Source organism: Pygoscelis adeliae, unplaced genomic scaffold, assembly GCF_000699105.1.
Source record: "Pygoscelis adeliae isolate BGI_AS28 unplaced genomic scaffold, ASM69910v1 Scaffold31, whole genome shotgun sequence".
Taxonomy (NCBI): Eukaryota; Metazoa; Chordata; class Aves; order Sphenisciformes; family Spheniscidae; genus Pygoscelis; species Pygoscelis adeliae.
The window spans coordinates 5818584-5843056 of NW_008824233.1; the positions used below are offsets into that span (position 1 = coordinate 5818584).

General features: G+C 38.2%; 1 protein-coding gene across 1 annotated transcript in view; it reads left to right on the forward strand.

The window, feature by feature from the left end:
- The window catches only part of LARP1B (La ribonucleoprotein domain family, member 1B), a 51749-nt gene that overhangs the window by 19099 nt on the left and 8177 nt on the right, over positions 1 to 24473 (forward strand). The window contains 10 exon segments of the mRNA XM_009334930.1: positions 7578 to 7639; positions 8730 to 8789; positions 12495 to 12663; positions 14082 to 14225; positions 16638 to 16781; positions 17028 to 17196; positions 20981 to 21125; positions 21338 to 21512; positions 22299 to 22471; positions 22954 to 23319. Coding sequence (XP_009333205.1) covers positions 7578 to 7639; positions 8730 to 8789; positions 12495 to 12663; positions 14082 to 14225; positions 16638 to 16781; positions 17028 to 17196; positions 20981 to 21125; positions 21338 to 21512; positions 22299 to 22471; positions 22954 to 23319 — 1607 coding nt within the window.

A 24473-nucleotide genomic window follows, 5' to 3' on the forward strand; every position in this document is an offset into this window, starting at 1 on the left:
GGCCTGGGGGTGGGGGGGGGGGGATCTCCGGCGAGCCCCGCATGGCGCTGGGCCCTGGTACTGGCAAATAGGGCTGGTAAGCTACTTGTCCCGCTTTGCTCTTCTTTAGAAATATTGCTAAATCCCGTTCGCTTTACCGCGGGTCTTTTTTGCCTAATTATATAGCAAGGCCCTCTGTACGGTCCGTTACTTGGTTTTGCTTTCCAGAAGATTTGGATTGCGGAGGCTTTCAGCGTTAACCAAAGTAGTCAGTTTGCTTGCTCTCAGGATTCAAGCTGTTTATGTGGAAAGAGACAGAGCGAGAGTAGCCGTGGTATAATTTTCTGGCCTTTAATCGCTACATGTAACATAAAGCTACTTCATAGGCTCCATACGGACTAAACGGGCAGATGGCTTTACAACGCTGGTCATTGAAGAGCTGACTTGAAATTGCTAGGCTTTATGCTTAGGCTAGCAAAGCGTTCTTAGAGGTTAGCAGCTTCTTGGAGTATTGTTCTTGGCTGGAAGTAAACCGCTGACCTCAAAATACGTATTTCAGCCTGTGTTTCCTGAGAATTTTAATCTCAGCACTTGCTCCCGAAGGCACCTAACAAACCTTTTTGTGATCTGACAGTCGCTTTTATGCTTGAATCAAGGACGTACTTCCTTCACGAAGAGAAATATGTAATTTATAGTTTGAAGTATACAGGTCATGCAAGCAGAGGAAAGAGTTCTCTAGACCACAAAATCTCTACTTAGCCGAAGATCAAACCTTTTGGCAACGTATATAGTCATCTTTATCATCTTGACTGTTTTGTTTGCGTGTACTGACGCGCTCGTAAATACCTATTTATGCATAGCTTCCACAATCCAGCTTGCTGGGCAGCAGCTTGTGGTCTTGTCCGTACATGAAAGAGAACTTGTCACTCATTTGACTTGCTGTGGCAGTAATAATAATGGTACATCAGAAGCAGTGGGAAAACTTCTTTTGTTGCATTAGCACCTCATGCTTCACCTTATGTAAAGTTTACTTTTCCACTTAAGATAAAAGACACAACTAGTTATTGAAGGAATGAGAAGAGAGAAAGGAGGCAGTGAGTTCATACACACGCTGTGTGCATTGTATGCTTAATTTGATGATTTCGGAGAACATGAAGTTATTTTTCTTCTGTACAGAAGTTGTGCTTACCCTTTATCAAATTAATATTAAACGGAGTGGTTGCACCGGAACATTTTCTCAGTGGCAAGTGTATTATTTAGCAAATATGGGAGTCACTGTTGCTGGTAATGGCATCAGTGAAGAACACATACCAGGATGTCTGTTTCGGTTTGGCCACCACCAAAAGCACCGTGAAGGAGCCACCGCTCTCTCCCTTGTAAAAGACAAAGCAGCTGATCTTTCCTGGCTGTTTGAAGGAAGGAATTGCCATGTGCCTCCGTCTGCAACGAGGGATGTATTTTGAAGTAACTAATTGCATGTTGGCAAAGTGAAATCAGTCACGCTAGGCCTTTATGAATGTAGTAGCATGGAAATTAGTCATGTGAAATAATAAGTAGATGAGCAGAAATACTACTGGGATGGAATGTAAAACTATCTGTAAAGAGGATAATAAAACGTAAAAGAATCTCGCATCAAAGTAGTGACTGAATCCTGTTCGACTTGTTGATCCTGGCTTAATTTGTTGAAAGTTTCCTGGGAAGTGCATGTATAGTATGTTTAGTGATAGTTACACACTTGAGAAAATTGACCCCGGTCTGTCATCTTTTGACTTTCAATTTAATGTGGTATTAGTTTGTAATAGAGGCAAACCTGACCCTCGTTAGTGAAAGAAACTGTTACGTCACCCAACACTAGAAGGGAAAAAGTAATGTAAAAGACTTAAAATTCTTGGTGAAACAATTTGGTCAAAGCGTTGTTACTGTGACCTTTTTTTTTTCCCCTCGGATATGTTAGTAGGTTTTAATCATGTTATAGTAAACCAAACACCTAATGTAAACATAGTTGAATTTTTCATGGTACGTTTGTTACCACAGTTCGTTGTTTCTGACTAAGCCTTTTATTAAACTTCTCTTTTAAACAGCATAATTTCAGAATTATACAGCTACTTTTACATCCTAATCTGCATTTAACTCATGGAGGAAGATTTGTAGCAGTATGAAATTGCTAGTGAAATTAATAGGCTCCTGTCCTATCCTGGTGATCGTGAGCACAGGGAGTTAGCTTTAGCATAGGCTGTCGAATGATGCAAGGTACTTCTGCGGCGTGTATTCCTCCCCTCACCTTCCCTTGTCGCGCCCAGCCAGTATGTTGCAGTTAGTCTTCAGTTCTTAAAGTTGAAGCTCTACGAGTAAGGGGAGAGGAACGGTTGCAAGGAAGAAGTCCTATATAATCTTGTAGATAATTTTTTACAAGGCAACAAAATAAGCTTTTTTTAAATTGAGCCAACAAGATGTGTCCGTACAGAAGCTGCAGAACAACCCAGTGTTAGTCCTGTATTCCTTGTCTTTCCTCTGAGTCTTGTTTTTCCTCAGCCTACGCCTCAGAGCTGGGCTCTCACGGAAGAGGCTAGTTACACTTCATCCATATAAATAATTTGCCCAGGATGGAGTTGTTGAAATAATTTTATTACGAAAGTTCTCCCACCTCTTTGTTTGATGAAACCTAAAGTGCTGCCCTTTTTGTAAGCTTGCAAAAGGGAATCTGAATGACAAGTTCTCTAGCCTTCATGTGATCTGTATAGCTGATGTGGGTCTCTAATGATTCATTAGATAACTATTCAAAAATTGTTCATGAAATTTATGATAGTATTCAATGAAGCAAAATACCTGTGCTGCTTAAGTGGTTGAAGTGGGTTTGCTTCCTAGTGTGCTTGAATGATGTAGTTAATTAAAATAACTGCACACTCCAGTCTTTTATATTGTGCTCAGTTTGTCTTTCTTCATTGCGTTTGTTTCTGGGCATCAAAGAACACCTTTCAACTGACTGATGTTTTGGTAGCAGAACCAGTTGGCTGTAGTGCTATCATATAAATTAATTTGCTTTAGTCTGTTAGCAAACAGGTTGTAAAAGTACAGTTTAGTAAAGGTATACTGTGTTACTAGGAATAGCAAGCTTTTGATTAATAAATGGGTAAATGATCTGATTATTATCTAATTTTTTTGGTGTATCTAAGGCAGATATTATCTTTAGTTCTTATGAATTCACCGAGTGTTTGAATAGCAGCTTTTAAAAATTATTTTAAGAATGATCAGAAGGTACAACATTGACAATTACCCCAACCCTGAAAAGATTAAAAACATTATCTTCACAAACCTTACAATTCTTTACAAACATATCTTTACAAAGCATATGTAATTTTGTATGGTAGGGGTTTTTTTTGTTTCTAAACTGGAGACCTGTTATGAGAGAGAAATCCATCCTGCTGCCTAGAGTCTAAGACACAGTACTGGCTTCCTGTGCTCTAGCATGTGCTCCCTTTAGACCATGAAAGCTTTTGTAGAAATTGAGTCACAGGTTGCAGCTTTCTGTGAAGAAGCTGAGAAAAAATTGAGATTAAAAATGAAATGCAAGGAAAATAAATAGTATAATGATTAATCAATCATGTATTGGGGATTTTTTTCCCTTATTGCTTGTTGTATTGAAAAACTGACTGGTTTTGAATGTACATAGGTAGAAGGATGCAGGTGTCATAATTCACTGCCTTGGTTAGTTGTTCAAATCGCGTGGAGAAGGTCAATCTAATGTAGTTTTGCTATAAAATGCTAGAACTATTGTAGGAAAGGATGTTAGCATAATTACTGCTTTTTTTTATTTCCCAGAATCTTGGATCTAAATCCATGCTCTAGAGTTAAAATTATGATGTACTCCAAGGGACTGTTCTGTCACACTTGCAAGACTTCCACATTTATCTGTTAAAACAATAGATTTAAGTATAGCTTACCTGGTTTAAAAATGGATTATTCCGTGAAGTTTCAAACTGAGCATTGAAAGGAAAATGTTGTACAAGTTCAACAAACACGTTCCACTGAAGTTTTGAAGAGCTGTTCTGCTGGGTGATTTCAGCTGCCTCCTGAAGCACTTCTGGTATTTATGCGATGTTGTTGCTTCACTGAAGGAAATACATGTGCAGTCCAAGTAAAAATAAAACCTGAATATTGCCTAGAAATCCTTGCAGCATAAACCACGTTTGTATCAAAATTAGGATGTGTTCCACCTTTTACTAACAGACTTTGCTTTCAGAAGAAATTGGCAATATCATCCCTCCCCTTCTATCAGAAAAAATTACTTGCTGACTAGTTATTTGCAGAACTTCATCCATTCTGACGTACTACTACTGAAGATGTAATTTGTCTTCTAACCAGTGGTACTTTGGTGATACATCTTTATGTACAAACTTTGCTTCTCTTATCTGTGCACAGCATCTAGTCTGCTTTTCCTTTTCTGTTGCCATTGTCCCAGAGGATTGCTGCTGTTTTGGTGGTTCCAAAATTCATCTTTCATTTTTCAGAACTGTCATCCCGTGTATCTTGACATACTGCACGTGGCATGTTTGCACATCTATGTCTTCCTGCAGAAAATATCTTGTGTTAGAATGCGGTGTATTATGAGACTTGGAAGAACCATAATAAAAATGGCTTTGAAGGCTGATTTCTGTTTTCATGTGGATGGCATCTTTACTGGATGGAGTTCAGTGACTGAAAGATGATCATTGGCAATTAAACTTCCTCATCCTGGATTTTATTTTTTTCCCCGCCCCCTCAAAACTCAGCTGAAACCCAGCAAGTAAAGTAATTGAAGATAACTGAATTCTTTTATCAACACAGCATGCCATTACTAAACAGGTTACCTTGTAGCGTATGACTGAATAAACCATTTCAATACAGTTAGGTTGGCATTAACAATAAGTGAAATAGTTTATTTGCAAGGGCTTGTTGGGTTCTGCTGAAGCAATGTACTAAAGATGCCATTTCTGGGTATCCAGCACTGTTACATGATGTTGAAACCAAACACCAGAGTAATGTTAAACATAGAGCTTTTATCTAAACGCACTCTGGAGTAAGTTTTGCCTGAACAGTGGCTCTAGGCCTGTTCATAACAACGTAACAGATGTGACCTGGGTAAAACCTTTACGTGATCTGATGTTTTGTTCTTTTATTCTACCATCTTCCCCCTCCCCCCCCCTTCCCCTTTATCTTCCCTTTCATGCTTCACACTAAAATCCAACTCCCACGCGATAAGCCCCAGAAAGCCGGTTGGGAAAGATCAGTTAAATTTGGTTTTGAGCACGGCTCTTCTGGGAGGACAAGAAACTCTGTGGAGTTGTTTTCGGGTAGGAAAGTACAGAGTGCGGTGAGATCTTGGGCCTTTGAGTTCAGAAAGGGCATCATCAGCTAGGTGCTGTGTTGCCCAATATTAATTTTCTTTTCATTTAGTGTGCAAATGCATCTTCCAAGTCTTGGATTACTACATAAAGATAAGAGAGATTCCTTAAAACAAGTTGGGTCTCATTCTACTCGATTCAGATAGCCTTTCCTGCCGCCTGGAACAATATCCCATGACTAAGATAGCGCAGCGACATTGAGTCTTTTATTTTTGAATCCCTTGTTACGCCCTGGTGACACACAGAGTAGAAGTTCTGGCAGAGCAGTTCTTCAGCAGCAATTTAAGTAAAAGTGCTGTGAGATGGAAAAATGGCTTCAGTAAGGTAATTGAACTGCTAGAGAGAGATGTGTGTTTACAGACTACTGGAGGACAAATGCTATGGCCAGTCAGTTTACCTTTACAGATAATTGGCAGTTTTGTTGGAGAAAATTACAAATTTGTTTGCTACTCCCCCTCTACAGCTGTTTGTCTTGTTTTGTAAAGGGCAATTAGCTTACTATTGAATGACAAGTAAAAATTAGGATTACACGGTCACTGCGTGTTTCTGAAAGCTCTCGGTCTGAAGTTAATGGAAGCTGAATAACAAGAAAGAGGCAGTTTGGGGGTGTGTGTTTTGTCTTTGTTTTAAAAAGCAGATCTGTAGGAGAGGGGAAAAAAACCTGCTGGTGAATGGTGTGGCAAAGGTCAAAGGCCGATCAGGATTCACTGAATTCACGTTTTGAGTGATATGCAAGTTGTATATAGCAGTATTAATATAATTTACAGTGGAATGTGGAGTATAAATTAGTTTATGCTTCTAACGTTCACAGTATATTCCAGGAAGCAGAGAGGGTTTTCAGAGTCACTGGGGCACGAGGGTGGGGTTCCCAGTGTGAAGCTGCGATAAGGGAGATTAGTCACTGGATGTGAGAGAGATAAGGGTTGAGGAGGTGATGTTATCCCTGTATGAAATAATAATCCACTAGTGATTTCAGTCATGTTCAATGTTTCAACCTTGTCTTGCGATAAAATACTGAATAAGAAGTTTCAAGGAAAGGTTGTGACCACACCTCTATGGGAAAATACACGTTGGGAGAACAGAACCAGGGTTTAATAGGGGAAGTTAAGAGGTGGTTTCCTCTGTCTCAATTCTAATCTCCAAGAAAAGTTGCCTCATACTAGTGTTTTTTTTTTTTTTCCTCTGAATTCCCAATGCAAAAAGTAGAACACAGTTGAGATGGGTAGGGAAAAATTGCACAGAATAAGAAAATCGGATTCATATGCAGAAGGGTAATTGCACATGTATTAAAAGACGTAGTAAGTTTAAATAGGCTGGGTTTTTTTTTTAATGTAGGTTATTGATCCTAGATTGTTAGGCCCAATAATGTTGCCATATACGAGAGAGAGTGTTATTTCCAAGAATTATATTAATTCCTGGCAAATATTACTGGTAGAAGTAAGTCTTTTGCTCAGGAGATCAGATGGGATCATTATTATAAAGTTTAGGTCTTGACTCAGGATGGTTCTGAAAATGTATGAGTGTCAGCTTCATTGCAAATGCTCATATTTATCATAAACATATCCATTGTGGAATTTGGGCGTTAAAATTTATTAGTCTTAATGTAGTTTTTATAGTAATTTTCTCTTTTTACCTTTCCTTATTTTTTTTTTCATTGCTTTGGCTTGATTATGAGCAATATGGCTAAATTTTATTTGGCATTTAAGTAATTGCTTATAAAAGGAACTTACTAGGAGTTTGTGAATATGTAATTGCTTCTATGTTTTTTCATGCTTGCATAACGATAGATTTCATAAATTAATTCTGTCTTATAAATATAGGATAATATAACTTTTAGGATATAGGATAACTTTTCTAATAGGATAACTTTTTTAATGTGTCTCAGGGGCTCATTTTCTTTGCTGCTTCTTAGGTTAAAACCCCAGCGTTTTGAGATAGTCTTGACCTTATAGCTGAGCAAATGCTTAAATACTGTATTATACAGTATCCCATACACCTGGTTTTTCAAGATTATTTACACATTATTAATGTGAGTTTTTAAATGTCATGTACTATTAGTTACTTTACGGAAATGTTCATTGACTTTAATACCAAGGCCTCCAAAAAACTTTGGTGTAGTATGATAGATAGTTAAACAGAGTTGTTAAGTATACCTTCGATACTCTTTTAAAGTGCAGTCTTAATTCTTCACCTGAAAATTTTTTTCTTCCTTTTCAGAACTACAAAATTCTACTAAAGTTATAAAAGCAGCGAAGCCCAGGACAAGGAAATGCAGCAAGGTTTGTATTTGCCAGAAGGACGTTTAGCTCTGAGTTACTGGACTGATTGTGTTAGAAGTCCCAGTTAATCTAACCTGTTAATCTAAACTGGCATTTAACTCGGCAGATAATATGGTAGGAAAATGAAATAATTTCAAAGGAGTATTTCTGGCTGTAAGTATCCAATATGGTAAATAGCTGATATTACTAAAATAAAAAGATAGCACGGTATTTTGAAGTTACAACCAGAAGTGTTATGTTCTGCCTTGGTAATGGTTAATTTTGAAGACAGAGAAAAGTAAAAAAGGAAGGGAAACTTAAAATTAGAAGGGATGCTAAAGTGGCATATGTATGAGGGATAAGGGAAGGCACTTTCGTTTAAAAAAACAGTGGGATTATATAAAAATGTGAAGGGGATGCAAAGAAACAACATCACTTGAGCACAAGCGATGCTAGATTGGTTTTGGAAATCCTTTTTGCATATTGTGATGTGTGTCTTTATGTGCTGTTATAAAATTATCGTTATGACAACAGGAGACACTGAATCCTTCTACTGAAAAGTTAAGTTTCTTTCTAAAATTTTGTACGGCCACCCCTTTTTAGGTTGAATAATACCTGCGCTCAAAGGTATTCCAAAAGCTCAAAGACTTTTAAGCAGTAGATACCTTTAAATCACATAGGAAGCTATGTGTAAGACAACATTTAATCTGACAATTGTTTTATGTGTGCTCAAAAGTCATAAGCCCTTTTAGTTTGTTTTATAATAGAATGTAGAAAATCTTGCTTGCTTGCTATCTTTTTTTGTCTGTGCCCACTTAAAATATTCTTCAAGAAGGCATTCTTTAGACAGTTATACTAATTACAAGCTAAGATGTTTTGGACCTTGATTTGGATGTAACTGCAATGAAGAGGAGTTTCTACAATTGATCATATTCTGTTTTCAAAAGTTGTGTGTTTGTTTTCTGTTGTATTTCTCAGTTTTTAAAAATTGCTACTTCTAACAATTCTGCTCAAAGGGGTAGTCTGGCCATCTGAGTCATGACTGACATCTTCCATGTATTGAAAAGGACTAAATCTAGGAAGCAGTATAAACTGTTTGTCATCTTTGCAGGCTGGTGATTTTGGTGATATCACAAACTGGCCAACACCAAGCGAAATAGCAAACAATGAAGTAAGTATCCTTTGTTACCTTCAGTATTATTTTTTTAAAAAAACATATTGACTTCTCTGCTTAATACTGTTCCCCCCAGAATGCGCTTTGGGTGTTACAGGGTTTCAACAGAGATTTTGTCAACAATTCGGGATACTGCTCTGTGCTTAACTGTCTGCACTGGTACTGGAATTTCTGAACCCTTCACAAGCCCACATGCATACACTCCATTTATCATTAGTGGTATGCCATGGACATGTAGCTAAAAATGTGCCATATTGACTCCGCCATTTTAAGACCTGTATTTCCCTTTTCTACTCATGGGAAAGTTTACGCACAGATGAGAAGGCCTTTGTGGTGGTGAACATGCTGCCTTCCTTTGTGGCTCAGAATGCTTTGTGCAGGTTGTCTTAGGACAACTTAGTTATCCTTGCCCTATTCCTCTGATATATTTTTCCCTTGCTAGATCTTTAGTTAGCATCTATTCTGTCAAATTATCTTCCTTTCACTTTATCTCAAGTGGTAAGTGCATAATGTATCTTACACCTCTCTTACGCTATTTAAAACAAGAACAGAGCACAGGTTATTGCAAGCTCTGAGGTGCCATTTCACTCTTTGCTTTAGCTCTGCAGCACCCCTGTGATGCTTTTACTGTTTTCTTGGTGAGGGAAACCAGAAGATTTGGGTTCAACAATGTGCATTGTATAATTGAAAGTGTGCAAATGAAAACTGAAAGAGTATTAAGGTAGTTTGGCATGAATCATTTGTCCCGCTGGCTCAGTTTCTAACACCCTTCCTTCTCCCTCAACTGATTGTCATAACTTTGTTGTTTATGTCAGCAACAAAACATTTTCAGGTGTCTAACCAGGCTTTTAGCATTGCAGGTCAAAATTGTAGATGGCTGTAGATTTGACACAACATTGTTTACTGCTAGGTAGAATTTGCCTCCTCCAGTAGCTTGTTCTACAGGATCTCAGACAAAAATCTTTGAGATTGCTAGAAGAATCTTTCAAACCTGAATAGATTATATGCCAATAAATTAATGTTTCTTCAGTTGCTCACATACCAGTTAGAATACTTCAGTGTGTGCATACATCCCATCGTGGTTTAGGATTTATACAAGATCTGTAATTTGACTTTTTTTTAAGTATTTATAAGCTTCTCCATCATCAATATTCCTGTCAGTTGCTGAGATGATGTGAATGGAAGAGACTACCACTTCAGGAGAGAGTGGAGATATATTTAACAATATCATGAAGGATGCATGACTTGCATCCTAAAGCTGCTAGTTTATCTGGTGGCATTAGAAGTGTATAACTCCCAGCTGTGCATCAAACTCCTTCCTTAGTTACTCATAAGATTAGAAATAATTTCACTTGTGCTTTTTATAACTCAGATGCACAGCCTCTTTGTTTGCTACAGTCTAATAACTCAAAAATGCTGTTCTTGAAGATTGCGTGATCGGTTCCACTATGCAATACTTTTTGTTTGTAACTTTTCAGAGACTACTGTTGTAACACATGAGATACAGCGCAGAGAAACTCTGTGTCCAAAAAATAATGATATTGTCTATCATGTTCTGATGCTCAGAAAAGGAGAGGGTCTGCTGAGCTTAGATCTGAGAGACTGAATAGCATTGAAAGGATTAAATTTTGTATCCTTTAATAATATTTGTAAATGCCAGTGTTGATTTGTGACGTAAGTCTAGAATATGCTTATTTTAGCATCTTTTTTTCTGTTTTTGGAAATACCGGTTTTAGTGACTTAAGAAAACATGCACCCGTATCTTGTGCATTCTCTTTAGTACTGTAGGTCTTTAGAATCTGCTTGGTTATTATGTCAAATTTTGGTATGATTAATGATGTCTGTACAGTACTAATCAGAGTGGCTGAGAGGTACGTATGTAGTGTTTCATAAGAATATACACATTTGATGTTTTCTGTCTGAAATAGTCTGCTTTAAGAGGTTTTTTTTTAATTTTTCGGTTTACCAGATGGTCTAGATTGTATTGCACAGATGTTAATTAACCTTTTGCTGACTTAAGTATGTGAGAATTTTAGTACACAAATTCATGTAGTGTCTGTTAAACCAAATAGCATTTAGTTTGTATTTAATCTCAATAGATTTGTCTAAGGGAAGGTTTTGCTTTCAAGTTAATTATGGCATAGTACTGCAGTATCTACTGTATGTACTTGAGCAGGTTCAAAGGTATCTCCACAACATAGGAGTATTCTTTCTGTTTGGCAGAAATGTCTGCGATGCTTAATTTTGCAGGTAGATATCGAATCATAGAACAGTTTGGGTTGGAAGGGACCTCTAAAGGTCATCTAGTCCAACCCCCCTGCCGTGGGCAGGGACATCTTCAACTAGATCAGGTTGCTCAGAGCCCCCTCCAACCTGACCTTGAATGTTTCCAGGCATGGGGCATCCACCACCTCTCTGGGCAACCTGTGCCAGTGTTTCACCACCCTCAGCATAAAAAACTTCTTCCTTATATCTAGTCTAAATCTACCTTCTTTTAGTTTAAAACCATTCCCCCTTGTCCTGTTGCAACAGGCCCTGCTAAAAAGTCTGGCACCATCGTTCTTATAAGCCCCCTTTAAGTACTGGCAGGCTGCAATAAGGTCTCCCCGAAGCCTTCTCCTCTCCAGGCTGAACAACCCCAGCTCTCTCAGCCTTTCTTCATAGGAGGCGTGTTCCATCCCCCTGGTCATTTTCGTGGCCCTCCTCTGGACCTGCTCCAACACGTCCATGTCTTTCCTGTGCTGAGGGCTCCAGAGCTGGACGCAGTACTCCAGGTGGGGTCTCACCAGAGCAGAGCAGAGGGGCAGAATCCCCTCCCTCGACCTGCTGGCCACGCTCCTTTTGATGCAGCCCAGGATACGGTTGGCCTTCTAGTCTGCGAGCGCACCTTGCTGGCTCACGTCCAGCTTTTCATCCACCAGTACCCCCAAGTCCTTCTCGGCAGGGCTGCTCTCAATCCCTTCATCCCCCAGCCCGTACTGATACCGGGGAAAAATGAAACTTTCCACTATTAGCTAAAATGCTGTTCGTTTGCCTTCTTTGAAACCTGTTATTCTGTGGGATTTCCAAGAAGTGATGATCTGCAGGATGCTGGCAGTACTCAAAGGCGCACAGTTCCCAGTAAATGCCATATTCTAATGTGGGGAAAAAATAAATCTGTAATCATATACCTCCACGTCCTCTGGGCTTTGGTTCACATTCTGATTTAGTGGAGCAGAACCATCAGAGTTAAGACCTATGGCTCCTTATAGTTTACGTGAACATTTGGCATGCTTATTGAGATTGTACAGCATCTTGGGAATTTCTGATTTACTGTTCAGTATTCTGTAAACACAACTTTTTAAAGATAATCAGTCTGAACAGTAGGTGCTGGTGAGTAATATTTCTTTCTTATGAAATAAATTTCAATTATGAGGTATTGAAACATGATTGTCGTGCACTTTGCAATTCTACATCTTTAGTTAAAAAACAAACAAACAAAAACTTTCTTAATCTAAAAATTCTTTTTATAGTCTTGCCAAGTTAGCAGAAAATAGAACTATTTAAAATGATACTTTACAAAACAACATGATTCTTAAAACTCACCCTACAGAAGAGGTTGAGAACAGGTAATAATAAAGGAATTTTAATAGGTAAAGGAAACTTATACCTTTTGCTATCAGCAGCTGTACTGCCAGAAATAATTACCAGTATCTCTTGCAGTGTAAGAGTGTAAGTCACAGTAAGAAGCCAACAAATAGAAGAGAAAAGGAGGAGAAATCTGATCAAAAAAGCAATAATGGAATCAAGGACAACCCGGAGGCAAAGCCAGATGGTCCAGGAGACAATATTAGCGAAGATGAAGCTCAAACTAATAACCAAAGGAAAAAAGGTCAGTCCGGGCACTATGTATAATGCAATAAGTCACCATTGATACAGTTACATTCATTCCAGTTGAATGACTTGACTTGATGAAACTTTGTTTTGCATTGTCTAGGTGATAACGGATATATTGCTTTCTGCTAGGAGGCTTAAAACAGGCTTCCTTTCTCAGGTGTTGGAGTGTTCTGTTTAGTCAAAAAGGAATTCTGGGGAAAAAGCAGCTTGTGTCCTCCTGATGGCCCGTGGAGCTCTGACAATTTCTGGAAAATTTTAACGTGGCTGTACAAACCATTACTGTCTCTCATGTCTTTATTTCCCTAAATAGATAGCACTACATTCATTTAACTTCGTGTGTGTGTATTTGTTACTATATATACTAACACTTTAATTTTCATGTTTTACTATTAGCCTACACCTTGAAGTGATCACGTGAAAACTAAACCAGGTTATTCATTTCCTTTTGATCCAAGCTGTTACATAAGAAATAGGAAGCAACCCTGTATCTCGTTTGGTCAGTAGACTGGAGTAGGCTGGAGAAACAGCTGAGAGAGTTTTAAGATATTGCTGCTATCAGCTGCCTTTTTTTTTTTCTTTTCTTGCTTCCCTTCTGGTATTTCTTCAGATCCTAAAGACCTTTGTCGTTTAGATTTGTTAATCTTCCTATGTATATATTTAAAAACAAATCCTTTATTGCTTTTAATTTTTTCAGTCTAAGTGGAAATCTAAAGCAAAGCATTCCACAGGTACAACCTATTCCCCCCCCCCAGTGTGGATAACACATTTTATGTATTTGCTTTTTTTTTTGGCTATGGAGGTATGAAGCCCACAATACCAATCAAGTATAGAACAGCAAATATCATTAAATAATTGTTGTAGGCTGGCCTAAAATACCCACTAACCAAAATACAGCTTTGCTAATAATTTTTGATGCACATGAATGAACTTAATCTGAGTATCTCAAGGTAAAAATACAGTACCACAGCTAAATTATCAGGAAAAATTCTATGGTTTGTGATTGAAATCTTTATTTTAGTCATTAACTTGATAAGTTATTTTGTACCTTTGTTTCATATGCAAGTTGTGAAATTATATAGCAATGAATTTACTGTATATATTTAACACATATAGCTATAAATTCTTGGTAATGGAGCTTACATTTAAAAATTCATTAAATAAAAAAGCTCACCTTCATTTCATACATTTAAAGCTTAGGTAAGGTTACCTTTCAGTTTGAGAAATTCCTGTTTACTGCATTTATTATTGTTCAGTCATTCATCGTATCTTAACATTTCAATGTTAAGCTTCTCCCAGTTTTTAAACTTTGAAATTAACGCTTACTAGTTCTACAAGAAGAATTCTGCAGAATCTTTTCAGGAGCTAAAATCTCAAGTAGTGCTATGATTAAGAGTAGTATATTAACTTTTCAAGGTAACAAGCAGAAATGGGTGCCGCTTCACTTGGATGATGTAAGGTCAGACAGTAAAGAAAGACCAGGCTCTCGAACTAGCTCAAGATTTCTGCTGGAAACAAACAAGTTAATACCTCATAACAACAGACGGAATGAGACAAGGAGTAAGTAGTTTTCAATCTCTGGGTCTTTCTATTTGTGGCAAATAAAGTATAATATCACCTGAGTAGGCATTAGATTGGCAGTTTATGTTGAAACTTGACTTTGCCTATACTAAGTAAAACCTAGTGTTAATATTTGCCAATAAGCAGCAAAAAATAAATAAATTGTACTGTTGTTTAACAAATTTTAAATTGGAAAGTTTTGTTTAAAAGCTTACTGTCAGATTTTTTTTTTAACCTCTTCATCAAATTGATGAGAGTTGTAATGTCTCCATCACTGACTCTGCTGAGTAACTGAGTTTGGAAACAGTCGATCTTTACAGTGTGTGCTGGTGCTCTGAATCAGAGCAGCATATATTTTTCTCTTCATGGCTCCCTACAGAGTCTTGGGCCACAGCTTTATGATGCAGAAAGTTTGGAAATAGTCTCATAAGGTGGCTGCTCTGTCCTGCTTGCTGCTATTCCTGCAGCTTGTTGCTGTCAGAGCAATTGCTTCTGGACCTACACTTTGAACTCTGCTTTGGCAGTTCTACTGATCTTGATTTTTCCTTTAAGTTGGACCGATTCCCTCAGTTCCCCGACCTATTTCTCAGCTTGGCCATGCAAAAAGTTGTTCTAGCACAACAGAGGGAGAAATGCACTACAGCTGGCACTGTTTCTGGTCCTCAGGTGTTCTGAATACAGCTTGTCAGATGGCAGAAATCTTAGGCTGAGTGTAACTTTTTGGTTTATGTATTTGCCTTTAAGTTTTAAAATCACAATATACATTAACAATTTAAATGTTTGCTCATTATAATAAGTGCTGGACGCTACTGAGATGGGATTTATGAAGTCATTTTAGGAACATGGATGTTAAAGGTTTGATCTGGATGCTTGAGGGATGGGCAGGGGAAGGGTTTTTACTAGTGTACCACTTTCTTCAGCAGTTATTCTTCAGGATGGCCAAAGGACCGGAAACTCGTAGCATGAACTCTACTTCAAGGCTCTAGTGATTCACGACCAGTTTCAGTGTGAGAGAACGTAAAACATCTCTTGCACGTCAGGAATATTGGCTGTTTAAATAACTTGTTTCAGGCTTAAATACAACACTAGCTCATGAAAGTGTTACATGTAGGACTTTTGCATGTGTCTAAGCCACGTGTACTCTGAGTGCAAAAATGAAACTGATTCGGGGAAATAGTTCAAATAATGCCTACGCATTTGGGATCTCTAAGGTTGAGGGTAGCGAGTGTGAAGACGAAGGTCCAAATTCCCAGTGAGAGAGGCACATACAGATTATGATATTCATAAATTCAGAGTCCTATTTGACAGAAAAGGAAGTCCAGGAACTTCAACGTATGAGCATACATATTTTGTTGTAGGGTTCATTAAAAATAATTGCTAGTAAAACGAGGTTTCTAATAGGAACAAAGAATCATATCTTTAGTCAGTCCTTTGTTAAATTTAGCAACTCTCAATTTGATCAAGTAGGGGCTGTATCCCCAGGCATTCCTCTGCCAAAGAGGTCCCCCGGCATCCAGAAGACTATTCAACTACAACTTAAAGAAACTTTAAGCAAGGGTGACTGACTGAAGACGGAAGTCTCTGAGAGTGTTAGGAAAAGAAAAAGAAATGGTGTGAGAGAGGGCTTCATTTTCTCTCATGAGTAAAGTGAGAATTACACCTGTCCTTAAGTTTTGTGGTGAGTGGAGCCAAGGTCCCTGGGGTCTGGTTCGGACCTGCTTGCTTTCCTTTCTTCTTCTGCTTCTCTCTTGCTCTCTTTTGCTATGTGCAGACCACGTATTTATAAGAAAACCTTACATAGATTCTTACAGAGTCGTCTTAGATTTGCATGTGTTATCAGAAAGGGGTCCTTAACTTAAAAGCTCAGTTTGGGGCACGACCAGCAGAGAATAAACGGTTGCTTGTTAAATGGGCAGAGTCGGGGGGGTGGAGCGGTAGATGGCTGCTTCTGGGGACAAAAGGGAGGCTCCAGAGAGCCATTGCTGTGGAAATCCCACCCGGAGCAGGATCATCAAGAGCTAGCAGCTCTTCCTAGCTCACTCTAGGTACTGGGAGTTGTCCACAGGAGGAGACTGTATTATCATGCCTGAAAGGAGAATTGCATGATCGTTCCTTCCCATCCCAAGCCGATCATAGATATTGTGATCCCTGAGCTGGCACCAGAGTGTCCAGTTGCTTCAGAAGCATTTGAGACTTAACTGCCAGTCAATCTATTGCTAACAGCTTCTGCCCGACTCACCCTCAGGCATGGCTGGGCAAACCTCACTGTTTCACCCTTGCAGCTTCAGATCTGACCTCCTGCTTCAGCCAGCATGACTGAGTCAGTGGATTGCCTGGGTGCAAGCTGAGAACTCTATGTTACAAGGGACTTTTTGGCACTGTGATATTTAATTTTGCTTTTTTCTCTTAAAGATTGGCGTCGTGATAGAGAAAAGAGAGATGATCATGATGAAGTGTGCAGCGTGAGAAGCGAGGGTAGCAGTGTTCGAGGATTCTCCAGAGGCAGAGGAAGAGGTAGAGGCAGAGGGAGAGGACGAGGCAGAGGAAACCCTAGAGGTACACAAAGAAGTAGATGCTTAGCAAAAATTTTAAAACTATGTTTATAATGTTATGGCTTGCACATGAAGTAAGAGTTGTCTCAAAAAACGTAACTTTTAATATAATTAAGTAGCTTGAGTCTTTTTAAAATCAGATGCTGAAAACCAATAGTAAAATAGCAGTGTGTATCACGCCTTAAAATATTTGTGTGCTGGACTTAATATTTTTCACTATCTTTCTTTTATGTTCTCCTTTATTTTGAAGTGAACTTTGAATATTCAGTTGGTTATCAAGAACTGTATGGTGAAGGAACTGACCAACTATTTCAACCTGAGCTTAATGCTAGTGTGATGTATTACTATGGTGATGGAACAGGAGTGCAGATGTATTCTGTGGATGAAGCACTTCTCAAAGAATATATAAAACATCAAATGTAAGTAGATTGTTTAACGTACAAATATTTTTAGAGAGATCTAGTTAAGATAAAATAACTCATTTCAAACAGTGTTTAATCCTTATTATCCATATAAAGATGGAGATTAAGGCATTTCAATTTAACTTTTTGATCATTACCAGTGTCAGTTTGAACTGATTTACTAGTGGGGTGGAAAAACTTGAGTGATGGGGAGGAATTTTAAGGAAGCTGTTCTGCATCTTGTGCTGTAGTCTGGCTCTAACTTGTATACCTGCTTTATTTATGGTACATAGCCCTCTTTTTATGTTGTCATGTAATTGAGATATGGATGTGTCTGAGCTTGTGCTTTTGAGTACTGTTGGTCTGTTTGCCTGTAAAGCTCTTCTTGGGTGATGTAGCTAGACGTTTCCCTTATTTGCTCTCAATTTCACTTTGAGAAGTCTTGTTAGTTTTATGTTTTCAGTGTTTCGCCTGAAACATTTAACTGCTGAAAGAGAGTAGTTTTGCAATGATACTTGATTTTTCAATAATCTGAAATGTTTACTTTCTCGTGTACACCATTAGGCAATGAGAAACCATCTGGAAGACTGATTATCACCAGGAGACAAGTCAAAAAGGGCCTGGAAACCACTAGTTCATTTTAAAGAGACAGTTTCCACCACTGGCAGACATTTCATCTTCTGTACTTGCAACGGCATTTCTCTGCGATGCCTTTGTGGTGGTTTTTGATTGCCCTTGTATTCCATAAAGCAACTTGCTTATTTTATTCTTGCTTCTTTTGTTACAGTTGACGCAAAAAGGAAGAAAAAAGCCTCTTTAAGGGCAGAAAGTATCTGGCATGTGGCTATCAACTTCAAAACTTCTATTGCAGTCTTTTTTGTTACTCTTGCTGCCAGGCCCCTATGAGACCTGACAGTGGACATGTACCCCCATGTCAGGATAATCGGCCTGCACTGTCCTCAGACAAGTGAGGGAGGAGCACAGACACTCCACTGTTGGCCAGATTTCTGGGCATGCAGTGTAGAATCCAGACCTTCTAAGGTAGGACATGATAATGTCCCCCTCTGCTGAGAAAAATGTCAGTTACAGCATTGGTCACATCTGACTTCTGGTTATATTTGTATTTTATTTTAGCAACAAGAGGTTGGCAGGTGTCAGTAGAAGACTTGGCATGGCTGGCTAACCAGAGCCATTGGTTGCTTGTCTGATATGAACTCCTAAGGCAGTTTGATTACGGAGTTTGCTTTCCATGAGAGAGAGGGAGATTCTTGAGCAGGTTTAGAACAAAACTTCACTATTTTTAGGCTCCTTGAAAAAAAAAAAAAGGTGTTTTTATCCACTTTTTTTAATCACATTGAAAATGATGGGAAACAGACTTTATTCATCAATTACTTGTTATTAGCTTCTAAGTGGGGATGGTTTTGTCTGCCTTTCATAATTTAGTTACAAAATACTAAAGTGACTATGCCAAAGAAGGAAGTAGATACAGAATAAAGCTACACAGAACTGTTAGGTCTCAGAGTTCCTTATGGAATCCAAGATAAATCAGGATATATTAGAGAAGTGAGATTGGTTTGAATCCTAGTGAATTGATGAATTTTAAAACAGTTTACCTGCTTAATAGGGAAAAATCTTAGAGACTGTGTCCAACTGAGTTGATGTGTAATTACAGTAAGAAATACACTGCTATCAAGCAGTTTGTGCTTGTCCCAAGAACCAGCTTGATGTACAAGAGGGAGTAATATTTGTATTACATACAAAAATATCTTTTAATGTTTTTAATTACAGGCTGAAGTTGTCAGCCTGAAAAGTTTTGGTGCTTAGCAACTCCTCAGTCTGCAACATGCAGTAGAACTCTATTTAAAGTCCTCTTTCTTTAAAAAAATAAAGAAATAAACAAAAGTTCAGACATGCATCCAAGTCTGCATCAATTCAAGAATAAGTAAAGGGACTCTGAGGAAAATGAAAAAGAACAGAGAAGTTGGAGGGGGTGTGTGTGTGTTTAGGTTTGTCCCTCTACTTGAAGCAAACTTGTGCGTTGTCTTCATTTATCATTAATGGTCTTTCACATTCCTTTTTCTAGAGTGATGGACATCAAGTGAGGCAGTTTGAGTCAAGTTCAGTCATTGTCCATTTCTGCTTGTGGAATTTTTAACTAGGTGAATCGTTACAAGATTTTACCTTTACTGTATGACTGTAAAGGTAACACTAGCAAAATGTTGATATATGGCTTTTGTGCTTGCTTATCTTCTAGATTGGGAGCGGGAAAGAAATGCAGCAGTTCAGAACAGTAAATAGGATATTCCTGAAAGAAGCCTTCTCTTTGTGCACAGTTGCTTTCACTGATCAGTTTACTTAGCTCTGAGTAAGAGCTTAATTCTCTGAAAGCCTTATTCTCTTCTCTGTTTGCTCTGATTTAATGGCAATGTTTTCCCTTGTCGTGTGTCTTATTGTCCAACTTTGAGACTTTATATTCATTCTGTCTTGGAGCTCAGTGTTTCACATAGAGAGCTTTTGCTTCGAATTTCTTTAGCTACCAAAAATTAGAGAAAGAAATGGTATCAAGCTTCTCCTTGGGTCAATGATGGCATCAGAGTCCTCTCCTCTTGGTAACTTTGGCTTTGATCCCAACTTCAGTGGAGACACTTAGCATTTTACACTTTGTTGAAATTAGAATTAACTTTATTTACATTTGCATGTGGGTTTTTTTTCCTCAGCATTTTAATGCTCTTGTTTTATTTTTGCACTACCTCTATTTTTGTGTCATAGAATTTTAATTGCTCTCCATTAAGTATTTCACTACCTACATTTTCCTGAACCTGATGAGGAGTAGTATTCCTTGGATGTAACATGAAAAATCATGGTATGATGTGTAAACTCTGAAAGGCCTAGATTTTAGTCGTCATGATTAAATTGGGTTTTTTCCATTCTTTTTCATAGGATGTTTTCTCGTTCCCTTGCTTTGTGTGACAGATCATGACTGACTTTTTCTCTTCACTAAGTATAAAACATCTTGACACCCTGATCATTTCATAGAGCAGCTTCATTGTTTAAGATGATTTGTCTTTCTGCCATTTCTTTGTCCCTCGTCTCTCTTGTTCTGTGGTATTGTCAGATTCCTGAAATGGTCCTTGTCCCTCTTTATCCACTAAACATCATCTCTTCTTTTAGACTTTACCTTTCTCCATGAACTGTTGTGCCTTTTGGTACAGTTTCATGCAAATACAACATTACTATTTTTGTTTTCTCATCTTCCCATAAGCATGCTTGAAGTAATGATTCAGAGTATATATATGTTCCTCAACACTCAGATAGGATACTTAAGCCTTCTAATGTACTGGAAACTGGGAAAAGAAAAGATACAGTTCAGGATGAAGGTGCACTGATACTGCTGTGTGGGAAATAACTTATGCCCTGTCTGTAAGCAGTAGTTGTCCTTCATCTATATGGAGGCTAAGAGAATGTTGTTTCCTTCTGTTCATGTAAGTAATAAGGGAGGGGATGGGTGAAAGAAAAATTGAGCATAGTTTTTCCTTATGCAGTTCATATACACAAATGTAACAAGGCTTTGATTTATCCCCCTGTGTACTGTACTGGATCATAAGTCTTTCTTAACATGTCGAGCGTGCATGCTGTTCTGTAAGTCTTGCTTATAACGATACACCTGTTGAAAGAACGATTTTGTTGATGACAAAGTATGCTCTGTTTTTAATGGAAGACTTTAACAAGGAATCTCTAAGTTGCTATTGTAGGATTTTCTTTAACCTATAATAGGCTCATATTTGCATGTTTCTTTCTGCAGTGAGTATTATTTCAGCACAGAAAATCTGGAAAGAGACTTCTTTCTGAGGAGAAAGATGGACCAACAAGGATTTCTGCCTGTCTCATTGATTGCTAGCTTCCGTCGGATGCAAGCTCTGACTACAAATGCTGCACTCATTTTGGAGGTAAAATAATTCAGAAGTATGTACGTAGAAAGTTGCTGGGTTAATTTTGTACTGCCATTTAAAGTCAGTGCTATGAAGTTAAGAAAGATTTCTGTTTGCAGTGACAAGGATTTCATAAAGAGGCTATGAATGGCAAAGTTTGTGGGTTTTTTCTTTTTTGGAAGGTGCTGGATATGTAATGTTTTTGAAGTTACAATATGCTTGTCACACAGGCCCTAAAGGACAGTACAGAAGTTGAAACTGTGGATCAGAGGATAAGAAAAAGGGTTGATCCAGAAAAGTGGCCAATTCCAGGCCCTCCTCCATGCAGTCTGCCACCGACTGACTTCTCTCAGCTCATCAATTGTCCAGAATTCGTACCAGGACAAATTTTTGGCTCACATACTGGTAAAGGATTTATTTTATGGAAACAGAAGTTTAGGACTGTCTACCCAGCTTAGGAAGTTTGCCTCTTGATACTGATTTCATAATAGAGGTTGTACATTTGGTAACAGTTTGTTCAGCTGATGTGCCTGTCAGCCTTGCAGTTGCCAAGTCACATGGCTGGCACGGCTGATGTGAAGCAGATAAAAATGTCTCTTATGTGTTACGGCTGTGACCTTTCTCCAGAATATAGTACGATGGACTACAGTCCTTTAGTAGTAGAAGTAGTAATAGTAATCTTAAGTTATTCATAAAATCTGCTTCATTTTGGTAGCAGCTGAAAGTTAACTCTTTATTTGGTGCATCCTGGTTTTGGATGGGGATCTCATTCGCATTATTAATAGGGTTTGTTCGCTGACAAGCCTTGGCAAGGAAGTCTCTTACTAAAATGTTGGCTGGAATTAAATGGGAAGAATGAAGACTGAGTTAGGCACCCATCCATAGAGCTAGAGGATGGTGTGGAGAAAACATGTCCCTAATGACGCTGCTCTTGTTTTCTGAATAACACAATTTCTCTCAGACTGTTAGAAACTTTCCATGTAAATAAGTTGCTAGAATCGATCTTTTCCTAAAATGTTGAGTGAGCTGTGAAAAGCTATCTCCGAAAAATGAAAATAAATTCTATCAGTGTTATATTTAACCAGAGAGGTAGAAAAATGATAGCTGTGGTTAAAAGAAAGACTAGTGAAACAATTAAACCCTAACAAAACAACCCGCAACAGGAACTGAACTACTGTTTTCCGCTGCTAGAGTCTGCACCAAGTTCTCCAAGAATGGGAATCCCGTTGAGTCCAAAGGAAAACACTGAAACGAGTAATTTTCAGACAATGTCGAAAGGATTGTCTACAAGTTTGCCTGATTTGGACTCTGAACCTTGGATAGAAGTGAAGAAGAGGCATCGTGCAACCACGGTCAAACTAAAGGTAAAAGTCAAAAACCTTTAAGTTATGCTTAAATAAACAAATGCAAATCCTGCCACCTTTCAGATTATGCTGTAAACCAAGATCTTTCACATTTTAATGTATGCGATGCTTGATAATGCAATAGAGGTAGTGTGCGTACTTCTCACTCTGCCAGACCTAGAATAACTAAATGCGTTTAAAATCCTGATCCAAAGCTCACTAAAATGAAAAGGAAATCCTGTTTTTTTTTTTTTTTCTGCTGAGGGACAGTTGTACCTGTTGATTATTGAAAAATGTATTGAAATGTGCATTGAGAATTGTTCTAAAAGCTTATGGCAGAATTTAGAACAGTAATTTACTTAATAAACATCTGAAAGTGGCTGTATTGTTTCTAATTCCCGTACATTTGTTTACTGAAAATGTTCTGTCATGTTCTGTTTGTCTCCCGTTCGGATAATCACTATCCAATTCAAACATAAAATGCATCACCTTTTTCATCTTAGGAAAGTGTTCCTATACCTGATCAAATATCAGATCAACAACAGCCACCCCCACCTCCAGAGGAACAAGAAGAACTTGATTTTTTGTTTGATGAAGAGATGGAACAAATTCAAGGACGGAAGAATAAATTTACTGATTGGTCAGACAGCGATTCCGATTATGAATTTGATGATCAGGACGTAAACAAGATTTTGATTGTAACACAGACGCCACCATATATGAGAAAACATCCTGGTGGAGATCGTACTGGCAACCATGTATGCCGTGCAAAAATTACGTCAGAACTTGCTAAAGTTATTAATGATGGCTTATACTACTATGAACAGGATTTGTGGATGGAGCAGAGTGAAAATGACACTATGATGAAGGTAACTCTCTTCGTTTTTGACCTGAAAACCATGCCTGTCCAAACAGTTCCAAAATTAATTTCAGCCATCTGCTACGTAATTGCAAAATGCTACACTTGTTTGAAAGAAAAGTGACAGTAGTTGAATTTACAGGTCTATTGAATTCTCTGTTTTGATAATATTGTAAACAGTTGAAAGCAAAACCAGCAAGTTTTTCTTGTCACAGATTTGACCAAAAACATTGAATGAATATTTTTTTAGAACTATTTTTGACATTTTGGACGTGGTTTAACTTTTTCAGTGTTTTCTTGTTCTATGAATATGTTGTTTCATAACATTTGCAAACCCCTGCCATAGGGGAAGGGGGCATGTTTCTGAGGTGAGATAATGAGAGGAAGGTAATACGGTCATTTTAAGGTAGTTTTATATCGAGGTTCTGTTCACTTTGTAGCTTGTTAGAATGATAGCTCTGTGAGCAAATGGAACTTTGGATCGCACACCTTATTTTATTATAGAAACTCTTTTATTTCCTAGCCTGTACATGGGCCCCTGTCTTTGAGGCTTTCAAAACTTTGGAAGGAGATTGCCAGCTCTGTGACTTTTACTTATTTATTCATTTACTTCCTTATTTATTTATACATATATTTTTTTTAAAGTATACTAAGCAGCTGTAAAATTACAGATGAGTTGAACTCCAGCACTGCATAGGCAGAGGTCAACATGGCATGCTGCAGTCCTGTCACTTGCTGCTCTTGGTTTATTAAGAAACCCTTTCTTTTGTGTGAGCGAGCCCAGCGAGTGGCACGTCTGTAGGCAATCCCACCGTATCACTAGCAGGTATTATGTGTACAGAAATACAAAATTACCTAGACACTAAGTGGTGAGGGGAAGGAGCTTTATCTGTGCATAAGGGCAAAGGTGGAGTGGGGGGAAGGGGGAACGTAGCTCAAAGGACAAATGGAGCATGTGGGTACAAAAAAGAACTGACAAAGATAGAAATGAATGTTGAGAATAAGAGCAAGAAATAAAGGTAGAATTCAGAATACGGAGTTTTTATTACAAAGCAAATGGACCAAGAAAACCAGCAAACTGGAAGAGGACAGTGAGAAATAGCACACAGCAAGAGAAAATATTTTCTTTGTCGTTGTTATGTTCTTGACAATGGTTTAAACAAG